This window comes from Pseudorasbora parva, chromosome 5 (assembly GCF_024679245.1).
Source record: "Pseudorasbora parva isolate DD20220531a chromosome 5, ASM2467924v1, whole genome shotgun sequence".
NCBI classification, from domain to species: Eukaryota; Metazoa; Chordata; class Actinopteri; order Cypriniformes; family Gobionidae; genus Pseudorasbora; species Pseudorasbora parva.
The window spans coordinates 40,002,067-40,026,928 of NC_090176.1; the positions used below are offsets into that span (position 1 = coordinate 40,002,067).

General features: G+C 38.3%; 1 protein-coding gene across 21 annotated transcripts in view; it reads left to right on the forward strand.

Moving 5' to 3' along the window:
• Positions 1–24,862, forward strand: part of map2 (microtubule-associated protein 2) — a 65,483-nt gene that overhangs the window by 22,443 nt on the left and 18,178 nt on the right. For 6 of the 21 annotated variants that reach the window (XM_067444290.1, XM_067444294.1, XM_067444296.1 and 3 more), the window contains exons 3-12: positions 3,976–4,080; positions 8,039–8,113; positions 11,407–11,622; positions 15,533–15,832; positions 16,984–19,686; positions 19,929–20,129; positions 20,541–20,678; positions 21,681–21,739; positions 23,569–23,751; positions 24,035–24,179. In XM_067444290.1, the coding sequence (XP_067300391.1) occupies positions 3,976–4,080; positions 8,039–8,113; positions 11,407–11,622; positions 15,533–15,832; positions 16,984–19,686; positions 19,929–20,129; positions 20,541–20,678; positions 21,681–21,739; positions 23,569–23,751; positions 24,035–24,179 (4,125 nt within the window). The remainder of the gene's footprint in view (positions 1–3,975; positions 4,081–8,038; positions 8,114–11,406; positions 11,623–15,532; positions 15,833–16,983; positions 19,687–19,928; positions 20,130–20,540; positions 20,679–21,680; positions 21,740–23,568; positions 23,752–24,034; positions 24,180–24,862) is intronic. The other 15 variants (XM_067444299.1, XM_067444306.1, XM_067444295.1 and 12 more) reach the window with 11 other exon arrangements.

Genomic DNA, 24,862 nt, shown 5'->3' on the forward strand with positions numbered 1-24,862 from the left:
CCAAACCTACAAAAACCTTTTTCTATAAAGCATAAAGTTGAAATGTATGATCATACTTTAGTTTAGATTATGGTCAAATTCTCTCTATCAACGAACTGTCAACTATACGACTTTTGCCTCAGGAAACTCATTGTTACTGCTCATTAATAGTTAAGATAGTTGTTAAGTTTAGGTATTTGGTATGATTAAGGGATGTAGATTATGGTCATGTAGAATAAGGCATTCATTTGTGCTTTTATAAGTACTAATAAACAGCCAATATCCTAGTTAAATGCATACTAAATAAGCAACTAGTTAATAGTGAGAATTGGACCCTAAACTAAATTGTTACCTGAAATGTTAATGAATTTTCATTTAACTCCTTTCCATACAATGAAAATTCTAGGTTACCATGAATGCCATGCTCCAAAAATGACTATTTAATGGCTACAATAAAGTAGTTCAAAAAGGACTTGTGCATTGTAGTCCAGGTCTTCTGTAGTCACCTTTTTGTGCAGTTTAAACAAATTAAATTGGTCAAGTCTGCTATTATTGCAACATGCAATTTTCATTTTCATTCTGTTGTATAGAAAAGTGCTAAAATTCTGAGTCAGATCTTTGAAGAATCAGGTTGATGCAGTGCACAAAACCTGAATGATTTATTTATGAAGTTCAACACTGATTCAGTGTTTCACTGCTCAATGAAAGTGAATAATGATTTCTATTTGTATCTCTTCATTATATAAAGTCAAGACTTTTCACACATAGTTTCAAATTAGTTTTACATGAAGTTGTTGTATAATGTCCAAAAACCTGTCTTCTAGTTTTCGTCCTTTTAAACCGCAAACCAAGGACATTATTCAGAAATTCTAATTTTGTGGGGAAAAAACAACATGAGTGTGAATTGAAGTTTTTGAATGGATTATTTAATGTGACTCTCCTTTAGAAAAGCTGGTCTCAGTCTTACCACGGGTTGATGATGTATCACGAACCCGAGTCTGCGTGGGTGGATATCCTTCTAATGGCATCTGAACAAAACTCTGTTCCCTTTCTGTGCGTGTGTGTATGTGTGTCTGCGAGTGGGTGGGCGGAAGCTGGGGCTGTAAGGTGGGCGGAAATTGTGCCTGAAAAGTGAACAAGAAAGAAAAGCGATGCATTACTGACTCCCCTCATGCAGTCTGTTTGCACTGGAGAGAGAGTAGGAGTAGCAAATGGTCCTTAATCACTTCGCATCTCTTCAGAAAGCTTTGACGTAAGCCCTGCTGCAATGTTTTTCTGCGTCAGTGCTAATGTGTCAGCCTTGTGTCTGAACACATGTTAGCTGATCATTGCAGCATCAACTTCGATTAAATCAAAGTCGCCTTGTGATTGCATGTTAAATGATTAATGTTGCAAATACAGTAAAGATTCATGGCTGTTTACAACATTATGCTGAGTTTGTCATTGCACTAGATGTGCTTTTGGGACACACTAAAATTCACACTTCCACACACACAATACACACTTGATTTGTAGGCACTGTCTTTTACCTTGATCAGATATGGGTGGCCATTACAGCACTAACTATATCAGACTTGAGGTTCAGACTATTGGTGTCATTGAAATGTATCTCATCATCTCTGATGTGTGTTTGTATGAATTTAGCAAGTGTGTTAGCGCACAGGGATACTTTTAATAGCGCCGTTTTAAAGCAGAGTCTATCCCTGGATGCGTGTTGCCAGCCAATCTGTGGGCTGTATTCTGCCTGCTGCTTAATCGGTTGCAGTCTCTTCTGTTACCATGACAATTTACTCTCTCAAAGTGCTGCCAATTTTATTGCCATTTTGAGCTTCTTTTTTTGAATGTTTGCCTCAGTTTTAGGCCCTCTGAGTTAGAAGTATTAATTAATATAGTCTGAAAGGACAGAGATAAGACTGATTTACACATTGGAAGTTCATTTTATTTGGTGTATTTAAAGGTGCACTATGTAGTATTTTTTCAGTAAAATATCCAAAAACCACTAGGCCAGTATTATATATTTTGTTCAGTTGAGTACTTACAATATCCCAAATGTTTCCAACTATTTGTAAATTGTGAGAAAATTTTATTTTAACCAAGGACCAGAGACGTGTCAGCATAGCGTTTAAGGGAGTCGCCTGTCAGTTGCGTCATATCTGCGTTACCCTCGGTTTTATTTGGCAGAAGCACTTTACTCTTGGCAGTGCGAACAGGTCACAGCAGCGCCGAGCGAACGCATACATCATAACATAATTTTAAACAAACTTATATATATCTAATATGATTCGCAGAGCTGCTTTACCTTATACTCATGAAAAGCGGAAATAGTGTGCGTGCCCGGCGACTGCGTCCCGTCATAATAAAAGTCCCGGTGTTCGCGATGCGGGTGTTTGTATAACAATCGCTCCAGCGGGCTTGCTCAGCTCCACAACACTCGGTCCTGCTCTGCTTTACACTACAGTAACGTTAATAACCGCATTCATGAACATGATTTCTTCCCGTGTCCTATTTTCCACCGGCTGTGAGGTGAAGACCACATGTCCCAAGATACTGCACTCACACTTGGCGTCATCAAACTACACCTTTGTTTAGAATAGGCGCCCTCCAGTGGATGGAAAGTTGCATAGTGCACCTTTAAGTAATTATAGAAAGGAGTTCTGTTCTTTAGATTCAATCTTAATAATGTGCATTATACCTTCAGTTTGTCTTGCTGTAGTTAATTGGATATTTCATTTGTATTTCCTAACACGGTTTCCTAACCAAAGCGTCAAGTGATAAAAAGTGATGTCTTTTAAAATAGAGTTCTTTTCTTAACAAGCTGTGATTGCCGGTAGCAATGAGCAATGGGACGTTTTATCTGGCTTGGTTTCTATTACTGTAGCCATGTAATTTTTAGCTTGAGTGTAGACAGATAAATGTTACTGTAAATGTATCTGCAGCTGCTTAGTAAAATGTGCAAAAGATAAAAAACAGCATTTATAAGACTTATTAATTAGTGCTTAATATTATGAATCAAATAATTGTAAATTAAATGAATTGTTTGTCTCTGTAAAGGTTATTTTGCTTCATTCGGCAATACACACTACCTTTCCAAAAAGTTTGGAGTCAGTAAAAAAACCCAAAAAACTTTTATTCAGCAAGGATGCATTAAATTGATCAAAGGTGACGGTAAAAGACATGTATAATGTTACAAAAGAATTAATTCAATTCAGTTCAAATAAATGCTGTTCTAGTAATCAAAGAATCCTGAAAAAATTAAATTAAGTTTCTACAAAAATATTAATCAGCACAACTGTTTTCAACATTGATAATTAAATTGATAATTACTCTGTGTATTTAACTGAGAAGCCTCTGAGATTAACCAAATAATTTTAAACAATATTAATATTGTTATATACACCAATAAAGTTCTTAATTCTGTGTGTGCGTGTGCGCGCTGCCATATGTGGATTGTTCTCTTTCTTTGGGCTCACAATGTAATACAATCTCATTCTCTTTGGCTCACTGCTCATTGTAGTCACAATTATGGACTCTTATTTTGATATTCAGCTTTGTTTCCCTTTGTTCCTGTATCCCTTCTCTGTTTAGTTTTGGTTTCCTTTGTTTCTGGATTATGCCCTTATTTGTTCCTATGGTTGCATTCCTGTTTTCTGTAGCCTACCTGTCTGTCATTATATTCACCTTGTATTTATACTCCCTGTAATGCTTAGTCTCTGGTTGGCTCTTGTTTCATTTTGCATGGTTGTTGATTTATTTCCTGAGTTTTTTCTTTCTGGTACCCTTCTTCATCGTGCGTTTGTTACAGTCACTACATGTGACAATTGTAGCTTTTTTGAGGACTGCTAGGACTTATTGTGTGGTTAAAAAGCAGTTAAAGAACGTATGACAAAAGAAGTGAACACATTCTGCCTGGATTGATACAGAAAGTATGTGTAAATATTTGCCGGTGTACATGCTCATGCTGGCGTGTGTTGATGCATGTGTGTATGTGTCGCACAGAGCAAGTGTCGGCGCGGATCGTGCAGGAGGTTACGGCCGAAGCGGTAGCAGTACTGAAGGGAGAGCAGGAGCTACATCCGGACACTGCCGTCAGGCTGCCATCAGGTAGGCCTGCAGGAGAGCATCCTGGGATACTGGAGGTTGGCCACTCTTAGGTCTGCTCTTAAAGGACTTTATTGTGTTGGTGAGACATGGAAAAAATTGAACGCAATGGGAAAAGTAAGGGTTTGTTTTGGTTCCTTCTCGGAGGTGTTTCTTAGAAGCCTGTGTATTTAGTCTTGTGATTTATTTTGAATGCTGAGGTCATTTATTGAAGATTTTACATAGGTTTTAAGACCAACTTAAAATATTCCTCAGTGATATAGTTCACCTACAAATGAACATTTTTACTCTATTCAGCAAATATGTAGCCTGACGTGGTGGCTGATTACGTTTCTAATAACGTGATAATCTGTCAATCATCGCTCTGACAATGTGATTGGTCCGAACAGTTTCTGTTCGGGCATAATAACTCCTCTACGGCTCGAGTCCAGACCGAACTTCCTGACCTAAAAATGTTGTGGGCGGGGCTAAGTTCAGCTGGCATCCAGGCTGGCAAATATGCATTTAATTGATCAAAAGTGACTGTAGATACATTTTTAATGATAAAAATGCTGTTCTTTTGAACTTTCTATTAATCAATGAATCCTGAAAAACAAAAATGTAGCATGGTTTGCACAAAATATTTAGCAGCACAATTGTTTTCAACATTGAAAATAGTAATAAGAAATGTTTCTTGAGCACTGAATATTAGAATGATTTCTGAAGAATCATGTGACACTGAAGACTGCAATATTACCTGCTGACAGATTATATATATATATTAAAATAGAAGACTAGAAAAATTATATTGTATTAATATTTCACAATATTACAGGTTTTAATGTCTTTTTACTGTAATTTTAGCCTAGAAATCTAGACGCACCCAAGCGGCAGCAAATCTAATCTGCCGTGAGTGTCGTCTAGCAACTGTCAATACACTTCTGAGCTGTAAACGCCAAACTCTGGTTGGGCCAATCACATCGTGTATAGAGTCGGTGGGCGGGGCTTAACATAATGACGGCCAAGTTGCGCTTGCATGCTTCTAGTAAACACAGAAACTGGCGAACGGCGGTCTTTGTAATCAGCTTTGACCATGACTCTGGAAGACTTGGAGTTAAGCTTTTCTCTGAGAAAACAACATAGAGCGGCACTGAAGTCATTCTTAAAAAGGGAAGATGTGTTCTGAGTTTTGCCGACCGGATACGATGAAAGTTTAATCTTTCAACTAGCTCTGCTTCACCTTCGTTGCTCTGGTTGGTTGTAGCACTTCAAGAGATTCTAATTAACTAACTTAATTATGTTTTTATTAGCTTTCTGGACATGGAGATTATAATATGCCTACACTTGGATACACTCTCGGACTAAATATAAAATATCTTTAACTGTGTTATGAAGATGAACAGAGGTCTTACGGGTGTGGAACGACATAAGGTGTGAGTCATTAATTACATAAATTTCATTTTTGGGTGAACTAACCCGTTAATAAAGGACATAAAAGCCCCATAAAAGTATTACAAGTTATTATAACATTACAATTTTTCTGAAACAAAAAAAGAACTTTATTTGATTAACCAAAATATAAGTCATTAACCATTTTCAGTGAGTTGATTTTGAGAAATTGATCAATTAATGCATCATTTCAACCAGTTTTGTGAACTTTCAGCTGACTTATTAAACATTTCCAACTCAAAGATTTTCAGTTACCGGTAATTTTTATTTTCGGGTGAACTGTTAATTGTTTAAATAGTTTCATGCTAGTCAAACACAACATGGAGAGACAGTCCAGAAATAATTTTATGATTTTATTTTTGCTTTCCTATCGCTGTGGTATGTGATAATCATTGTTGTTGTGTCTGTCCGTTTCCCATACTGTGTGTAAACTGATCAAAGCTGTGGAAAGCATCACCAGGGCACTTTCTTTTCCTTTATAATGGCATATCTGCCCTGACAGCTGGCCTGTCCCAACTCCTTTCTGCTTGCTTTCTGTACCCATCCGCCCCTGGCTATCTGTGGTTGTGTGTGTGTGTGTTTGCCAACACAGGGAGGGGTCAGTGTGAGGGTGAGCCTTGAGCCCTCTCTGTCTTCTATAGCTTGCTGCTTGTAAAAGTGGTGGACATTTTTTTACTGTGGTTGTGCTGCATGACTTTGTGACGTGGTTTTATCTGAGCTTTCTTGGTTTTGAAAGTTCATTTGTGAGTGTGTGTTGCTACTGTTATGTCAGTTTCAGTGCGCTGACTGACTTTGTAAGGACTGTGCAGTAAGTAAGCTGGTGACATTAATGGTTGTGAATGTATGTAACTTCTGAAAGTTGTTGTTTGAAATGTGTACAATGTATATTTTCCTTGTGTCTATTTGGAAGGAAGAACTGTTTGTGATCATGTGTATTTTGTTCACTTCATAGTGAGCTAAAATAGTACAAATGTATTGCATATAAATGGCACACATGAACTTAGATCATTTACAGGATTGCTAATTTGTGGTTATCCTTATTTTCCTATTACAAATACAGTCCATATCTTTGGATGCTTCATCGTTAGACTTCAAAAGAAAAAAGGGGGAAAATAAAATCTATAGTTCCAAGTTTCAACTTTCTGTACTGAAATTAGTCAGCAAAATTAGATAATGTTTTCTGCACTAACACTCTTGATGTTGAGTCAGTCTGTCAGAAGAGCTCAAAGGATTAGTGACAGCAAAGCATTCAGCATACCAATCTTGAGTACAGACTTCTCTCTTCTCAGCACATCCTTAGAAACTCTCTCTCTCTCACACACACACACACACACATGCACATAATCCTGCATTTATATCTTTGGGGGGAAATTTTACAATCAAATATATTGTTGTTAAATTCTTTGCTCCTTGGTGTTATATCTGTTATAAGCTAACTACGTTTGCATCCCTTCATGGCTCTATTTTACCATGTTAAAACATGCCCACTGGGTTTCACAGGATTTATTATTCTTGTTTGGACACTTAAAGAAATGTTGCATCCATAAGATTAAAAAAAAAATCACATCAGAGCTGGCTTGCATTTCCCGATCTTGTTCCCTCCATGTATTTTGTTCCCATATTGTTTCTTGTCGCTCTTTTTAACTTTAAGGCAATAAATAAATATGTTAAAAATTCTCACATTTTTCAGCTCTGTTCTAAAACATAGTGAGGTGCCTGTCTACTACACCTACACTAAAATTCAAAAGTTTGTGATCAATAAGATTTTTTGATGAACTTTTTATTTATTCATTATGAAATATAATGTATTACTGTGATTGAAAAAAATTATTTTCTGTGTCCTTACTCCAGTCTTCAGTGGCACATGGTCCTTCAAAAATGATTCTAATTTGCTGATTGTTGCTCAAGAAACACTATTATTATTATTATTATTATTATCATTATTATTACATACAGTATAACATTCTTATTATTATCAATGTTGAAAACAGTTATGCTGCCTAGTATTTTTGTGGAAAGATACATTTAGATTTCAGATTCAGATCTTTTGTAACATAAATGTCTTTACTGTCACTTGATCAGTTAAATGCATCCTTGCTGAATGAAAGTATTAATTTATTTTAAAATCTTGCTGACCCCAAACTTTTGAACAGTAGTCTATGTAGGAAAACGGATTGATAAAGGATGTGACCAATTTTGAATGCCTGGGAGACTTGACTCACTGTTTAGTTTTATAGAGTTTATTTAAGCTATATGATGCTCTTGTAAGCACAAAAACATGGAACTCATACATGTTGAGTAAAATTGTCAAGTTTTCAATTTTAAAAACATTTTTTATTTATTTTTAATTAATATTTCTCTTGCTTTGCCCACCATCGTGGATAGATTTTTTTCTTCTTCGCTGAGATTGCCTTAAAAATTCTTTCCCCCGTTCACTAGGTTTTGGAACAGAGCCAAAATGAGACTCCCAAACTGTAAATGTGTTTATCTTATCTTGAACATTGTCTTGATCTCTTCTTCCGTTTGTTTACAGTGGAGGACTCCGCAAACCTGCCACCCTCACCTCCTCCGTCCCCAGCAGCAGAACATTTTGGGCCTTTGGATCAAGGTAGAGTCATAATTCATGTGTGTATGGAGAGAGGTGAGGTGAGAGACACACTGAAAAAGTTGAACACCTTTTTTTCCCATGAGTATTCTAGTCACTCTCTGACCCTGGCTTGAATGAGGGTGTTCTATTTGGGGACATCTGCTAGTCCCACCCCTTCCAGGCTGCTTTCAACCCTCTCACAGTGCCCTACAGATGCCCACGCTCCGCTGATCTGTGGGGCTGGTCCAAAGATTGATGGAGTTACGTTTGCAGGATCAACTTTGCCTCCTTTGTTGACATCATTCAAGTCGATCTCCTCTTCCTCATCCAGCATCTTCAGCTCTTAAACATGGCCTCATCTTCATAATTGCTAACTCTGGGAACTTACCTTGATCAAAAACCCAAGCCAAAGTGATCCCACCCCTTTCTAGTCCTAGCCAATCAAACCCGACCCCTCCTTATACCCCGCCGAACCATGGATCTTGACTCTGCCCTGCATGAAAGCCTTAAACCTTGAACTGAATGCTGCACTGTCTCACCTGTAGCGGATGTTTCCAGGCTGTTGCTGAAACCGTGTGGCATTCAGATTGCCTGCTCATCCTCTCTCCAAAGCCCACCTTTAGAGATCTGTTGATTGCTCCAAACCTCTCTCAGTTCCTCTGTGCGTCCCTGTCTTTGGATTTGCATGTTGTATTGTAGGTGCTGTTGATGTTGTGGGCTTGTGCTCGTTCGTCGTTTTGACTGTGTCTGTCTCTACTGCCTGTGGAAGGTCAATGCCATGCTCAGATCACTCTCTGAGGCTACTAAACTAAACATTAACGCCATTAACACAACCACTAACAGCCTTAAGGAGAAGCTACGCCAAACACAGTCATTAAACAAATACTTAAAGTTAACATGAATTCAGAATGGACTCTTAAGCACATATTCCTTGTATTATTGTGTGCAAATAATCACTGTGCATTATTCTCAAGAATTGAATAAATTTCTACACTTTTGAACTACTTTCCTTTGTGGCCGATGTCAGCTTGGCCATACGAGTGGCAAAAATAATCTTAACCAGGGATGCACAATATATACTCATAATCAGTTATTGCTTGATATTACGGTACGATATTGCTTTTATTTTAATCATAGGTATGGTTCCATTTTGTCTTTTACCTATTTGTCATTTATTGTTCATTTAAAGGTGCACAATGTAAAAAAAAATCAGTAAAATATCCAAAATCTACTAGGCCATTGTTATATATTTTGTTCAATTTAGCACTTACAATATCCCAAATGTTTTCAACTATTTTTGAATCGTGAGAATATTATATGACATCATTTTAAAAAAATGAATCTAATATGATAAACTGAGCTGCATTAAAGCTACCCTGTGTAACTTTTTAAATTTATTCTTAGCTAAAAACACAAAAATATATGCGCTCATTAATGTATATGTACATTAATGAGCGCATATATTTTTATGTTTTTAGCTAAGAATAAATTAAAAGAGTTAATAACTTACGAGAATATTTTATTACTTAAAAGAACTACAAATATGTAATAAGTAATGAAGTTTTCTCGGTTGAGGGGTTCGAATGCCGGTCGCCATGTTGCCCCTCCATCTTGTAAGTACATTAGCCAAAGAGGGACATACCCGTAAATTCAAGCTTTGCCTTTCGCGTTTAAACACTCAATGGCACCGTGTCGAATGTGAAGAGGGGGATTGATTGAGACTGCTATATGAAAACCTGAAAATCTTACGCTAGTGATGTCGTACAATATACCGAATAACGATAACACTGATAAAAGTTACTTTACTTAGCTTGCATTCGTCGGTGAACCTAATAACTGATGTTAGCAATGAAATGGTAAAAAATAACGAAAACGTAAAACTATTATTCATTTTACATAGATGTCATAACCTACATGTTAACTGACAAATTAAATAACTACAAATTTTAATAGTTTTCTAAAGTAACCTCATCACTTGAAGGAACACTCATGGACGAGGTTGAACTGGAAACCATGTTAATCTTGGACTAAATCGGCCACCGTAGGAGTTAAAACGAAATCAGAATTGAGAGGAGCAGAAATTAATATTCACTGGATGGTCATATACCTTTACACCACTAGATGGGGGAAAATTATCACACAGTGTAGATTTAAAGAACAAATGGCACTGGTGACTGTCATAATAAAAGTCTTGCTGCTCGCAAGATGTGTGTTGCATTCATCTTATTAACAAACAGTCCAGTGGCCTTACTCAGCTCCCACAACACTCAATCCTGTAAAGTAACATTAATAATCGCATCCATGAACTTTATTTCTGCAAGATTTCTTTTCCACCGGCTGTGAGGTGATGACCACATTCCCTAGATTCTGTGCTCAAACTTGGCACCATCAAACTACACCTTTATTTTTGAATAGGCGACCTTTAGCGGAGGGAAAAGTTACACAGTGCACCTTTAAAGTTAAAATTAAATTTATTTGTAGCAATACAATTATCTTTTGGTTTCTTTAGGTTGATTTTATTAATTGTATTGTTTTGTGAGGCTGATAAACCTAAATACAACAACATTATAATACATTTATTTAAAAAATATTTAAAATCAATACTATCTATTTGTATACTATCATATACTATTCTATATATGCAGTATATTATGGAATTTTAATATCAGCCGGTTATCGTTATAGGCTAAAAGATGAAAATAATTATCGACATGTCAGTTTCAGCCAGAATTGGAATATCTGGGCATACCTAATATTAACCAGTCACTTGTTGACCCTTTACCAAACCTTTTTTATTTAATGTTTCACTCAAAAATATTTCACATTACAAAAATAAAATGGGTTGTGAATGGCTTTTCATGTTGACTTTAAGCAGAGACTAAAGAATGATACGATTTCATTTCATTTTAGAGATACAAACCTATAAAATGTCATCAGAGATGTTCAGACTCTGGTTATGGCATAGAGCCACTGCGGTCACACTTTGTGTTTCTCGACACTGTGTGTTTGTGTTGTGTGTTGTGTGTGTCTTTCTCTTTTCCGTACACATTACACATACTCCTTTCTTGTTTTTTTAGCTCTCTTTTCCTTATTTTCTCTCTCTCACTCTCTCTCTCTCTCTCTTTATATCCTCCCTTCCCCCATTTCGGCATATTCTGATTTGCCTTTTTACTTTCTCTCTCTTTCACTTGTTCCCTTATTCCTCCTTTACTTGCTACACCTTTTCTAGCCTTCTTTCTCTTCCTCTCTGTCTCTTTGTCTCTGTCTCTTTGTCCAGATTTCCCTGCAGTTCTTTTCCTTGTGTCTATTTGTAGATGTAGGGGATGAGGAGGAAGCAGGTCCTCTCCGCCGCTTCCAAAATTCTCGCGAGAGGTGCAAGTTCCTCGCCCCCTCCATCTCAGTGTCTGTGCCTGAGGATGACCCCTACCACTCTGACGAGGAATACTATGAGCACCCTTTATTCAGCCCAGAGTGGACGCGCTCTGGCTCTCGCCCCCCAGGGCAGGCCGCCGCGTTTAGACAGATTGAAGGTGAACCTCGCATGGTTCCTCTCTGCCATTCTCTCCTCCCCTCCTCCTCCTTTTCCTCTCTCTTTCCTTCCACTTCTTCTTCAGCTCAGCATCAACACCTCTCTCTCTCTCTTGCTTTCGCTCTCTCTCTCTGGTCCGCCTCTTCCTGTCTTTTGTCTCCGTTGTGTCGTGCCCACTCTGACCGAAGCGTGTCTTGTGGGGGTGGTATCTGTTTTTGTACCTTGTTCATGGCAAATCATTTGGATTTTGTGCAACTTTTGTGCCGTGCAGTAAAAAGGCACAAGCGTTTTTTGTTTTTAGGCTAAATCCCTGCTGCGATGTAGTGCTTAGTTAAAGGAGGAAAATCACTGAGTCTGAAAATGAAATCCAAATGACTTGCAGCATCAGCAGGACATTTGTGCATGCTGTGCACATTTTCTCCTTTGCCTGTTTGCCGTCTTCTTGTCTCTGCATCTGTCTGCCCGTATGTTAGCCTGTCTGTCCATTTGTATTTTTGATTGTCCCTCATCAGGCCCAAAAACGTACCCATGCGTCTACACAGGCCCCTCACATTTCTCCAACCTGCTGATGTACACATGCTGTAGATCACAGGATGACTTTCAGCTCTTCACATGGTGACCCACACACACAAGCATCTCTGACCTTATTGCATCAGTACCTTATTGCAATGACTCAATGGGGGTGGTGTTTACAATTTAAAGGAGTGATGAACTGCATTTTTGTATTATTTTATAATGTTTCCTGAGGTGAACTTATATTGTTTTACATCAAAAATGGTCATAATTTAGAAATAAAAGAAGGTAATTTCCTACCCTGATTTTGGCTCTTTGTTTTGAACGCTCTGTTGGAGGGGGCGTGTCTGCTGTGAGACTTCAGTGTAAACCTTCACTGCTATGATTGGCTAGCAACTTGCATATGAAGTAAGCAGGGCCATAACCACCATAGACATTAAAGGGAACAACTCCCCCCTCCCATTAACTAGAAATGGCCACAATATTTGATATTTTTTATGCTAGTCTGCTGCACTCCATTATGCACTGCTCTGTTTGTTGTTAGGGTGACAAGTTTCAAAAGTAATTTTTTTAGGCTGTCCTCAGCTTTCTATTAGCGCTCGTCAATGTCAAAATGATCGAGATGGCCAATCAAATCAAGGAGTTGCAATGCTCCAACGCAATGCTTTTAGAAGTGATGTAAGTAGCTATTTAAGATTAAACATTTCATATTTAAAACTGTTTTACTATATAAATGTTCAATAGTGACTGACAGTAATATCCAGCAGTAATGCAAACTACTTTTTATGAAATAAAAAAGACACGGTTACGTCCTTGGAAATAAGTATTACATATTATCGCTTTTATCATAGGTAACAGTTCAATCGAGATGTAAGAGACAGTGTCATTGATTATAACAGTCACTGATTCAGCGATTATAAAGGGAGGGTTCTTTGATCGCTTTCTGTATATAACTTAATCACGAATTTAATAACAGATTATTTTCATGCTTCTAAGAGAAACAATTTTTAGTATGAACTATTTGTTTAGTCATTGGCTTGATTTACTGACGTATAAATGCCAATAAATAATTTTGATGGATATCAGAAATCACTGGTCACAGATCAGGCATTAGAATTAGCTTGTTTACTGTAATGTTTTGGCATTGCTGTCGGTTCCATATCTTGCAGTAAAAGTCTGTTTGCAAAGCCTGTACCTAAATGTTTTACCAAAGAGTCCACAGTGAATGTACCGAACAAATAATGCTCTACTGAGACATTCACATAGTGGACTATAAATAACCACTTTCCCAGCATTAGGATCCTTTAAAAAGTAGTGTCATTTTTAGTTTATTGATTCTGTATCTCTCTTCTCTTCTCACTAACATGCCAGTGGGCGGGGCCAAAGACGTGTTGATGTAGAAGTAGGCGTTGATTTGATCGAGGCGCTCTTTTGTTGCATATCATAATGTGACATAATTCCAAATGATTCGTTTTCTGAGCTTAGATTCAATAAAAGCTGTTTTTGGACTAACAAGGAAGTTTTGAGTTCTGAAACTTACTGGATGTTGAAGCACCCCCATTTTACATTCTCAATTCATGACACCTTTAACTAGGTTTGGGGATCCAAAACTTAGACACTACTGAAACCAAAAGGTTTTCAGCTGTTTTTAATGGGTTCTAAACAGCTATTGCTTCATTTTCGCTAAACTGAAAGTTTGCATTCTGAATCAAATGTAATGGGAAAAACAATAAACTGATAACACACTCTATTGCAACCAGTCCGATTCCCTAATGTGTGACTCTTTTTAATTAATTGACAAATTAATGAAGACAAATCTTTTTAATGAATTGTTCAAAAGTTCTCATTCGTGTCCAGTTAACTGAGAACTGTTAATGAGTAATGTGTAATTATTGTTTGTGAGATAACAGACTCGTATGACAATGTGTAGTTAAAGCAGTGTTGTTTTATCATTTTTGATTTTCTAGTATAGTGTTTATTTGAATGAACTTTTATATTTTTCAAATTAATAAATGAATAATAATTAAATCCATTATGTAATCAATCATTCAATTAAAATGAATAACTTTATTATTTTTGATTTAGCTTTTATTTTTTCAATGTAATTGTAGTAACTTTAATACTTTTCATTTTTTATATAAATATATTTTGTTTCATTTTTATTAATATTATAGGTCGTGTTGCTTCCTCAAAAGTACTAAAATAATGCGTTAACGGGATCAATCAGTTGAATTAGAATCATTAAATCCCATAGAACTTTCTACATTTGACATCGAGTTGCTGCCAATTTGTCCTCTACCTTTCTCTCTCTTCTCTCTCCTTCCACTCACTGCAGCATCCTGCTGAGATATGACCCGGTGTGGTCTGCGTCACGATATATATGGCTCCCAGCAAAGACTGTTGCAGTTCCTTATCACCCCCCCCCCCGCTCTCTCTCTCTCTCTCTCTCTCTCTCTCTCTCTCTCTCTCTCTCTCTCTCTCTCTCTCTCTCTCTCTCTCTCTCTCTCTCTCTCTCTCTCTCTGACAATGAACTACTTCATAAGCTTTGTTCTGAGCAAGAATTCTGCATCTCCGTTTTCACATTCATTCTGACATCTCAATAACTCCCTGACCGCCATTATTATGTGCATTTCATTGGGTCTCAGTTGTAAGAGACAATGCAGATGCACACGGTGTTGTGTGCAAGTAATTTTTCATGTTCAAGAATAAAATTGAACAAATGAAGGAGCTGATATAGATTATTTGTCATAAACTTTTGAAATGAGCATTCATAAATGTAACTGAGAGTATACATATTTGGTAATTAATATTCTGGTGGTTACTCTAGATTTTTTTTGTTTTCATCTCGTAGGGAATCCGAATTGCTGACTGAAAAACTGATTTAAGCAATATTACTAGTGATTATCTGTTGAACATCACCATGATGTTATTGGCTGTAGTTAGCAGTTCTGTAAGTTTAATTTGATACACAATATGACCAGTATTTTGTCTCTTTTTACTCTTTTAATTAAAAATAATTCTAAACAGGCCAAAATAAAATCAGCTGATGCATGTAAGAGCAAAGCACATCCTGTCTGAAACACTGCAAACACAAGCGGAGTGATCCGAACTGATTTTTTTTAGAGTGAACATTTTTTCATAAAGTGAGAGTGTCACTTTTAATTGCTAATATAGAAATTCTAAAACATTACGTGCAGAATTAGATTGCATGGACATTTTCTTTACTCACCTTTACCTACTACCACTTTATATACTCAAGGTCAGAGAAAACACCCATACATACTGAAAAAGTCATAAATGGCATAAATGATAGAGCTGAAAGTGTCCCACCTTTTAAGTAACCCAAGTCTGTGTTGTCTATAGTCTTGATGTTTCCACTTGTCTCCCTCTTTATGAAGAAGAGGAGACCATAGAGAGTCTCTCAGCTGCGGAGGAGGAAGAGGAGGAGACTTCAGAAGCCGCAGCAACAGCAGCAGCTCTAGAGGAAGAGGAGGAGGAGGAGGAGCTGTGGAGTGGGGAGGAGCCTGAGCAGGAATTCCCATCTGAGCTCATAGAGCGGGCAGAGGTCATAGGCGAGGCCCAGGCTCTGCCCGGCCTGCAGGCTGAGGCTGAGGTTCACACACAGGCAGCTACTGCTGCTGACGAGGCCCCTAATGGGAGACCTGAGGAGGCAGGGGGGCAAGAAAGCCCTGCAGAAGGTGTGTCCATCCTTCTCACAACCTGCATGTTTCTCTCTCCCTTCACAAAAAAGCAAAGCGAAAGCATCGTGAGAGCTTTCTAAGGGAATGTGGGTGGATGGCTCAAATACTGTATCTCCTCTATCTGCTGATGCTGCAAGGCAACACAGGCTTGATGGTGACCAGCTTCTGTGGCCAGAGCTGTGTGTCTGTCTGTCTGTCATTGTCTTTCTTCTAAAATGCTTTTCCCAGAGCAGCTGCCATCTGCTAGCTTTCTGATGAAGCCTTTTCTGAACCTACTGCTTATTTCTATTGATGCTACTGCTGCCAGGTCGACCTCTTTCATATATTGTTTTCCATTGCTCAGTTTTTATTTGCCAGCTACATTGCCAGTTTGTGGGTGATTTTTGCTGCATGCGCCAACAAAACACCTGTTTTTACATGTGTGATTCTTTGAGAATCCTATGTTTTTGTGATATTGTGATATTGTGTTATGCTTCATTTCAAAGGCATTTGAAAAGCCAAGCTTGTTGATTTAAATTTTGTTTGTTCATTTTCATTTCCCCTTTTTTTCTTCAAAGGATCATTGTCATTTCACATGGTTTACATAACAGAAAATGCAGAACAATTTTGAATAAAAACAATACAAACAATGTATTATTCAATGAGTGGCAATGATTAAGAGAATTACAGTGAGCCACATTTATTATTACCCTTTTATTACCTAAAACGAGCCTCTTTAAACATTACCTTGCACATTTCATTGTTCAGATTTGTTAGATTTCACTAATATTTGATTATTATGAAAATCAAACCCACAGTGCATTTTCCGTAATCTCTGAAGCTTTTCGATCAGCTATTCCATCTTGCTGCTGGTATACAGACGTCAGTATCGTGTTCGGACCACTTCCATGGATATTTCATCCTCATTTTCTGGACTTCATCCACGCAACATTAAATGTTCTGGGTCTGCATGCTGGTCCTCTCATATCCATGCCATCACTCCATCATTGAATTGGTATGTGTGTCTCATCGACTGCTGCTATTTGACAATGGAAGGTCATTTTACCAAGAGCTTTGGCTGTCTGTGTGGTGGTTGGCCTGGCAAACATATTGTACTTTGAATTATTGATAATTCAATACAATGCAGACTACTTAAGATTTGCTTTCAGCTGTGAAGATGGAAGCAGAGCGGCCAGACAGCGAGAGGACAGAGCCCATTGGCATGGACTTCACTGATTCTACAATGCATCTAGATGATGAACTCCCATCTTACCAGAGCCTTGCCAGAGACACAGATATGCCAGAAAGCCCCTTTGCTCGAACATGCCCCATTGAGGATTTTGAAGTGCCCCCAAGTTACCAGGTTCATGCCACAGAACCAACTGAAAAGCCTGTTGTACAAAGTGGTGCTGTGAAACAGCCTTCAACGGAAACGTGTGACACCAGCAATATCCAAGAGGTCAAACCAGGAGAGATTCAAGACAAACAAATGGAAAAAACAGCAACAGAGGGTGACATGAAGGACAAATCTGGCATGTCTGCTTATTTTGAGACCACCACAATTAAGACGGATGCCACTGGGTCTCAAGGAGAAGGGTATTATGAGCTGAGTACTAACTCAGAAGAAGAAAAGGACTCTGTTGGTAACCTGCCACTTCCAGAAATCAGCTACAGCACTTTGGCTCAAACACACTCTTTGGAAGTCCAACCAGATCTTCCAAAAAGTAGCGCAGACACACTACATACCACTTTACCAGCAGACAGAAGAGAGGACTGCAGACTATCTCCTGGAAAACTTGCTCTAGAGCAACGAAGTTACTCTTTGAATATCACTATCGGGGCCGTGGATCATGGTGATGCCCACGGACGTCCCAGAAACTTCTCTCCATTGGCCACTGACATCATGTCTCATACCAGTGGGAGCCTTGACGAGTCTCCCGATTACCTTCCTGTCACAACTCCCTCAGTGGAGAATATCCCTCAGTTTCCACCACTGATCTTGGAGACAGCTGCCTCTGTCACAACTCCATCCTCTTCACCTCCCCAAGCAACAATCACTGATGTAAAGACAAGTCCACAGACGGAGTCTCCAGAATCACCTGTCCAAGCCAAGTGCTGTTACAAAAATGGTACCGTCATGGCCCCAGACCTGCCTGAAATGCTGGATCTGGCAGGTACCCGATCAAGGTTGACATCTGACAACACAGAACCAGATATCATGAGAAGGAAGTCTGTCCCAATGGACATGTCTTCTATGGTGAGTGATTCTTTAGCACATTTGTTCAAAGGTGACCAGGGCCAGATGGCTACAAAGAGAGAAATGCAGCTGGAGGAGCAAGGATATTGTGTCTTTAGTGAATACTCTGGTCCCATGCCATCCCCTGCAGATTTGCACAGTCCAATGGACTGTTCTCCTCAAATCTTCAACACAGTAATATCAGAGGAGAAGGAAACTGGTCTTTCATTTGGAAAACAGGAGTTTCTATCGACTGAAGATATGAAAGCAACAGATGCTGAAACAGAACATGTAGAACCAGCAAAAGAAAAGTCAAGGAGTGAAGATTCCTTTGAAAATGAAAGTGCTGGAAAACTTTCTACAGAGACTAAGCAAGAGGATGCTGATCTTTTGAAGACTGAACCTTTGGAAGAAATAAAGAGTCCAACTTTATCTGATAATGAGAAAGGACAGTTAGACAAACCAGCTGAAACATTTATCACACCGAAGGTGACAGTTACTCTTGAGGAAGCAAAGCCTGATTTTGATGAAGGTGCTCAACTTTCAGCTGAAACTGAAGCTGAAATAGCTGCATATGAGAGGCAAATTCGCAAATTGGAGATGGAGGACCGGCCTCTGAGTGTAGAGGAGGAACGAGAGCTCCAGGAACTCAGGGAGAAGGTGAAGAATAAACCAGACCTTGTGCACCAGGAAGCTTATGAGGAGGTGGATGCAGAGGATGCATACCAGCTCACTGGAGCTGCAAAGGACAGAATTGCTCGGCCCATCAGACCATCTCCAGCATCTTCTGTAGAAAGTGCCACAGATGATGAGAAAATGCATGTTGGTGAGACTGAAAAACCTAGATCACCAGGTAAGAAAGAGGCTCTCATAACAGATCCTAATAGATTATCTCCAGTTGGGTCTTTTGAGAAATATTTTAGAGAGGAAAGACCTTCTGAGCAAGAGGTAAAGCAGAAAGACTCAGTGGAGCCCCTCAAAGACAAAGTTGCTGAGGAGAAACCTCAGTCATCCCCATCAAAGACAGATGAGGGTTCTGTTGACACCAAAATGGCACAAGAAGTAGAGGAAGAGGTAGAGCTTGCCAAGGAGCCTGAAGAGGTTATGCCAGAACCAAAGCCAGCTCTAAACTTGGATGAGAAGCCAGTGGTAGATAAAACTGAGCCAGTTGAGGTTGAAAAAGAGGAGGTTAAAGTGATTGAGAAAGAAGAAGTGGAAGATGAGGAGGTCTTGGAAGGGGCCAAAGCTGCAGAAGACACTGTTGAGCCTCGAGCTGCAATTGAGTCAATAGTGACAGTGGAAGATGATTTTATCACGGTGGTGCAGACCATTGATGAGAGTGAAGCCTCTGGACACAGTGTACGTTTTTCGGGTCCCTCTGAAGAAGAACATCCACAGCTTCTCCCAGAGGAGGAAGTGGAGGATGAGTCTGTTGAAATGGCACAGGAAGTAGAGATGGATGCTCCCAGTTTGGAGGAAGTTGTAGATGTTCCAGAGCCTGTTGAGCCTGCTGTATGTCCAGCTAAAGAGATAGAAGTGCCAGAGAGTGAGGCCCCAACTCAAAGCTACGACGACTACAAAGATGAAACTACCATGGATGACTCCATCTTAGACAGCTCCTGGGTGGACACTCAAGGTGTGATTTTAATATATATTTTACATTAAACTTGTTTAGCACATGACAAAACCTTTTTATAATTGAAATAGAAATCTATTTTTTTTAGTTTGAAACAGCTGTAAATAAGCTGGTTTGCCAGTATACAGCAATACAAATTGTAATATTATTATATCTGCGAGGGACCTGTTGAATTTCAAGTAAATGCATGTTTACAGACTGGTATAAATGTAGCTTGTCTGTTTCACCTCATGTTCTCTTAGATGATGATAAGAGCATGGCTACGGAGAAAATTGAGCCTCTACCCAGAGTGATGAGCCCTGTTAAGAAACCACCCGCAGAGAAACCAGTCAAACAGAGGGCAAAAGGTGGCAGGGCAAAAGGACGAATCACCACCCCTGAACGTAAACCTATTCGAAAGGAGGCGGTACCCATACAGAGGGATGAGATGAAGAAGAAAAAAGGTTTTTGTTGCTGGAGTGACATCATCATTATTTTTTCCATTATGGTTTCACATGTTTTTCTACAAATTAAATTTTTAATTTTTAATTTTTATGGCATCTTTGGATAGTTCAATTTTGATTTCTTTTGTCTCTTATTATTATTTATAAATAATAGATGGTCAGATTTAAATTAACTTGATTCACATTTAAATGATCACATTTTTTTGTTATATTTTCTTGTATTAAAATATTGTGACCTTTTTTAATTTCACATTTTTTATGACCCCCCCCCCCCCCCCCCATGACATCTATGTTAACTCTTTTAATAATAATAAAAAATGTGTTGATCTTTTATGGGGAATGACTGTAACTCTTGTTGTCCTGAATTGTTCTGCTGCTGTGACCGTCCTTGATTCTGTCTCCCTCTTGTAGCTGTGATTAAGAAGGCTGAGCTCACAAAAAAATCTGATATTCAGATATGCTCTCCTTCCCGGAAAGGTGTTTTAAAGGCTACCGTAAGGCACCCTAGGCCTACTCAACATCATGCGTGTGTTAAACGGAAACCTACAGGTGATCTCTGTCACAAGGAGCTGTTTTGCAATGTGGCTGGCAAACATGGGCATTGGCATGTTGTTTTAAGAGTGATGCTTGTCTATTGTACTATTTGTTTATCTTTTAATGTATTTTATATAACATAATGTATTAGTTGCACAAGTTTTATGTTTATGCATTGTTTGTAATGAGGCTCAGTGTTGTTTTATTCAATTGTTTTGTTTTTAATTTTTTAATTTTCTTATACTTTGACCTTTCATTTGGTTGTCTGCATGTATTCTCTCAGTTCACATGCTTATTCACACTTTGTTTTCTTTTCAAAACAGTACTGCTTATTGGATGTTCTGCGTGTGTGTCTGTTTTTTAATTTTAAAGGATGTCCTTCTGATGAGGTGAAGCATACAGTAATCACAATTTCCTCCCCTTTTGTAATGTTCCTATTCTGTTGTATACGACATTCAGGGACCAATTGCATTGGTTGCCAGGCAACTGGTGGTTTGAGTGAGTTCTGGGCTGTTGGTTAAAAGAAATGGCCTCCATCTGTCTGGAGAAAAGGAACTTACTGTGCCATAATGAAGTTCCACTGTTAGCTTTCTGGGAATTGTGCTTGAATTCATGGTAGACATCTGATACATTGCTGCAGTGCCCCAATTAGACTTTACTGAAAAGCCTCTTATGTAATATATTTTTAAATTCTCTGTTATGCTGTGCCAAGTTGTTTCAGAGCAGAGCTTTCCAGTAGCTACAAAATATTCAGTTGTGAGTAACAATCAATTTCATATTTAATCCTAAATAGCCCAATTAGAAATACCTTGGCTTGAGGCTTTGAAAAACAAATTTCAATCATTATTACTTATGATATATGCTTTTGAATACAAGATTACATTTGCAATGTGTTTGCTTGTAATTTTGAATACACTTTATTTTCATTACAGAGGAAGGATATTCTGTTTCTCAATGGTCATATTTCTCTTTCTCTGTATCATTCTCTGTCTCTAATTTTTCTCTTTCTCTCTGCAGTGTCTGCAGATGGTCGACTGCCCTTCAGTGTGGCCAGGCACTCCAGAGACCGGATATCTGTAAGGACCATATCAAATTTTATAAAAAATATAATAATCCAAATTCGTGTAAAATTTGCTTGACAGGTCATCAATAGATTTAGTCTGTATACTAGCGATTAGCTTAAGCTAATATTTCATAAATATAATAGAACTAATAAATTATGAAAGACAAATCATGGCTTGGTTTTTACAGAAACATACAAAGGGTTGTCTTTTTAATTTTGTAGTTTGTACATATATACAGCCTATATACAGGGCTTGACATTAGCATTTGCCAACCGGCCAAATGCGGGTGGATTTCAGCAGTCACTCTTACTAGCTACTTTGGTGGCTTGAATAGGCTATATAACATACAGTATAGGCTTATACATTTTTCATTTGTAGTCTTTTAAAAATCCATCTGAAATAAGTGAACTGGATAAGTGCAATGTAGTGTTGTTACAAACCCCACACACGTTTCATTTGCTCCAGATGAATATTGCTGCTGTTACAGGGCTTACATTTTGGCATGGGATTGCATATACACATAATTTTACAAATGTCCTCAGCTTTTGTGCTCACACCCAAAATGTCTCTTACTGTCGGTATTAAATTGAGTTCTTTTCACTGCTTATTGCACTTAAACAGTCAAATAAACAAAAAATGATGTCAAAATGCTGGTCTTGGCAAGTATACATGTAAACACAGTCAGTTGTTTTAAGTGAACCTAAACATTTGAGAAAGAAAATGAATGTGTAATGGTATAATGGATCTGTGCGTCAGGTCTTAAAGTAACAACCCAATATACCTGCTGCCAAATTATGAGACAAAAAAAAATATCTATTTGTGTCACCCCATGGGATCGATATTAAAATTGTGGCCAGTGAAAATTGGTAACTTTTGTAAAACACAAGCCACAGTGGCTGGTGAGTAAAAAAAGATTAATGTCAAGCCCTATACAGTATATACAAGCAGTGTGAACTCTTCATTATTGAATTGAGAATGCTTATTAAATTCGACACACACACACACACACACACACACACACACACACACACACACACACACACACACACACACACACAGTCGTGTTTTCATGTTTAATGGGGACTTTCCATAGGCGTAATGGATTTCATACTGTACAAACTGTACATCCTATCCCCTTACACTGCCCCTGCCCCTAAACCTACCCATCACAGGAAACATTCTGCATTTTTACTTTCTCAAAAAAACTCCTTCTGTGTGATTTATAAGATGTTTTCCTCATGGGGACCTAAAAATGTCCCCACAAGGACAAGGATTTCGGATATTGCCATCTTTGTGGGGACATTTTGTCCCCATAACGTAGGGATTACCAGGTCACACACACACACACACACACACACACACACATATATATATATATATAATAAGCATTTCTCAATTCGATAATGAAGAGTTCACACTGCTTGTAAACAGAACTAGAATTTGACAGAGCTGCATTTTGAGCCTCTGTACACATTTCCTTTGTTTCCACTCTTTGTATTGTCTGTACATCACATCTCATTTCTGCATTGTCCTTGTTTTACAAGTTTGCATGACTATTTTCCCTTATTTCCTTTAACCTTAAAGTGATACATTGTACCCCCTCAAGCAGTTTAATGGCCCATGTACTAACACTACATTCAGAGAAACCAGGCATATTTTTTTATTTGTTTTGTGCCTGCTCATTTTTAATGCCAGAGTGGTTATACATTCTGATAAATGCCCTTGTATCCCCAGATGTGTGGTCAGCTGTTGCTCATTTCATTTGTTGTTTTCTGTCATGTTTTTGGTTTCATTTTCACCGTGCATGAATCGCTCATCTGTCCGTGTTCCTCTCATCATAGACCTCCAATCCCACAACACTAACAAAGATCCCTACCTCTAAAATTCGGGCAGAGGCTTTGTTGCCAGCCCGGCCGAACTCCGCCAGCTCCTCCAATAAAAGGAGCCCGTTGGTTGAGGCAGATCTTTATGAGCCCCGTCCTTCTTCAGCGGGCCCAGTATCGCTAAATATATATGTTGTAAAGGTAAGAAGGGAGCGAGATGGTTTAAATGACTATCTGCTTCTGCACACTATTAGAAACTTGTAACTTTCCAGAGAAAACGGCATCCTAGAATTTGTTAACCTAAAACTGAAAATGAATGATTTTCTCACCTCATGTTGTTAATGCCCTTTTTTGTGGAACACAAAATGAATAACAGTATGAGAAGTTTATTGACAAAAAGTTAAGATAAGACCTCATTCCTTTTGGATGAACTTTTCCTTTAAGTTTACCATGATTCCAGCAGGATTATTGATTCTGTCCACAGGATGGTGGTTCCCGGAGCCCAGAGAAGAGGTCGTCCCTGCCACGTCCAGCATCCATACTAACCCGTCGCTCACACATGGCTGAGCATGAAGAGAGTTCCACTTCCATTACCAGTTCAGGGTCCACAGCCCCACGCAGGCCCACATGTAAGAGGCTTTCTCTTGCATCTGTATAATCTCTCTCTATATTTTCTTCCCAGTTTCCTTCCCTTTTTACCCTTTTGCTTGAATCAGTCAAGGTATGAGACAAATTATTACAACAATGCACAACAACCAACCGCTCCTCTTGGTTCTTCGCACTTACAGATTTTGTGAGGATTTTGGGTAGTTTGCAATACTGATTGAGTAATTCAATTCATAAAGTGATGACAGTGTTATAGTAATATAGATACTGTATATTTTTAGTTTTAGCAAAACTAGTTGTTTAATGCACATCCTGCCATGTTGTTTAATGCAGTTCCTATAATACAACACTTCTAAAGTCAGAATAATATGGAATATTAAACCTGCAGATGAGTAATATGCAGTTTTATTTCTTGAATACAACTACAAACACTTATATGTAATAATATTTGACATAGATCAGACTTAATTATTGCTTGTTCGACCAAAATGACATTTTATTATGCTTGGTTTTTATTTTACAAAAAGCCAGTATGTGCTGCAAGAATTGATGAATAAAGCACTAACCTAAACTCTTGTGAGGTGCCAAAGAATCTAAATTGCTTCATTAAAACTTTTTGGATGCATTTGGATCTATTTTAGGACACATCTTTAATCTCTTTTTTAGTATCTACCGACTTTCTTTAACTTATACTCTCTATACACTC